Here is a 1,624-nt window from a genome sequence, read left to right on the forward strand (position 1 = left end):
GACACTCATAACTAAATTGAGAAGGGTTTGAGATGGTTCAAGACACCCATAATTAAATTAAGAAGGGTTTGAGACAGGTTCAAGACACTCATAACTAAATTGAGAAGGGTTTGAGATGGTTCAAGACACACATGACTAAATTAATAAGGGTTTGAGATGGTTCAAGACACACATGACTAAATTAATAAGGGTTTGAGATGGTTCAAGACACACATGACTAAATTAATAAGGGTTTGAGACAGGTTCAAGACACCCATGAGTAAATTAAAAAGGGTTTGAGACCGGTTTAAGACACCCATGACTAAATTGAAAAGGGTTTGAGACCAGTTTAAGACAGCCAGGACTAAATTAAGAAGGATTTGAAACAGGTTCAAAACACCCATGACTAAATTAAAAAGGGTTTGAGACCAGTTTAAGACAGCCAGGACTAAATTAAGAAGGGTTTGAAACAGGTTCAAAACACCCGTGACTAAATTAAAAAGGGTTTGAAACCGGTTTAAGACACCCATGACTAAATTGAAAAGAGTTTGAGACCAGTTTAAGACAGCCTGGACTGAATTAAGAAGGGTTTGAAACAGGTTCAAGACACCCATGACTAAACTGAGAAGGGTTTGAAACAGGCTTAGGACACCCTTGTCTAAATTAAGAAGGGTTTGGAACAGGTTCAAGACACCCACAACTAAATTGAGACACCTGCAACTTTATAAAGAAATTTTCAAGAGGGTTTCAGTATGCCCTCAAGTAAATGTAGAACCGTTAAAATGGTTTTGAGACACCTGCAACTAAATTGAGAGGAGTCAGAGATGCCCTCAACTGGCTGTTGATAATGATCATTATAAAGAAAATAAAATGATGAAAACAGCTCTTTTAGTTTCTGTTACACAAAGTGAAAGTGGGTGTGCCGTGAGTAAAATGATACGTCATTGTTTCAGGATTTATAGGGTCCTATTTTAAGTTAGATTTATCCTGGTTTGGGTTCAACMAGACCAGAAGAGGTTTCGCTCAGACAAAACAACAATCAGGTCGCCATGGCATCAATCAGACAGCCCTCACTGACACATAAATGAACCGCAGAAACCTTCCTGACATGTGAAGTTTCGGCTGTTAGTTGGGGCCAGGTTTACCTGTGGTCTGTCGCAGCTCCTCACACAAACTGATGTGAGGAAACCGAAGCATCTGCTTCCACTTCTTACTCTTTCCTTTTCTGTTMCCACCGCCGCCTGCAGAGAAATAATAAAAAAACAACAACAGAAAATAAGATTCAAACCTGCTGAAACTCCACGAGACTTTGAAAAAGCAACAACAGCTTAAATGTAGATTTTAGTTATTAAGAAGCGCTCAGATTTGACGTTCGGGGTTCCAACGTGAAACTAAACGAGACAAAAGCTGAAGGTGAAGCTGCTGCTGACCCAGAAACAAAACCACAGAACCTTCAGAGAGCTCAGAGGCTTCAGTTTTACTTTAGGACAGAAAAGAATGAGTTAACGAGCTAACTTTGTGTTTTAATTCACAAAACTAATTAAACAAACACTCTGTGAAGGAATGCATGTCGCCTGCCGTAAGGCGGGGATGACGCTCAGCTACTACCAATATCTGTTAAAACAGCTGGATGTCCAGCAATTAT

The 1,624-nt window shown here is 39.6% G+C and overlaps 1 protein-coding gene across 1 annotated transcript in view; it reads right to left on the bottom strand.

Annotated features, from left to right (window-relative positions):
* The window catches only part of grk6 (G protein-coupled receptor kinase 6), a gene marked incomplete in the record, with an annotated part of 25,537 nt that overhangs the window by 18,511 nt on the left and 5,402 nt on the right, over window positions 1-1,624 (bottom strand). The window contains 1 exon segment of the mRNA XM_014004067.1: window positions 1,125-1,220. Coding sequence (XP_013859521.1) covers window positions 1,125-1,220 — 96 coding nt within the window.

Source organism: Austrofundulus limnaeus, unplaced genomic scaffold (genome assembly GCF_001266775.1).
Source record: "Austrofundulus limnaeus strain Quisiro unplaced genomic scaffold, Austrofundulus_limnaeus-1.0 Scaffold21, whole genome shotgun sequence".
Taxonomy (NCBI): domain Eukaryota; kingdom Metazoa; phylum Chordata; class Actinopteri; order Cyprinodontiformes; family Rivulidae; genus Austrofundulus; species Austrofundulus limnaeus.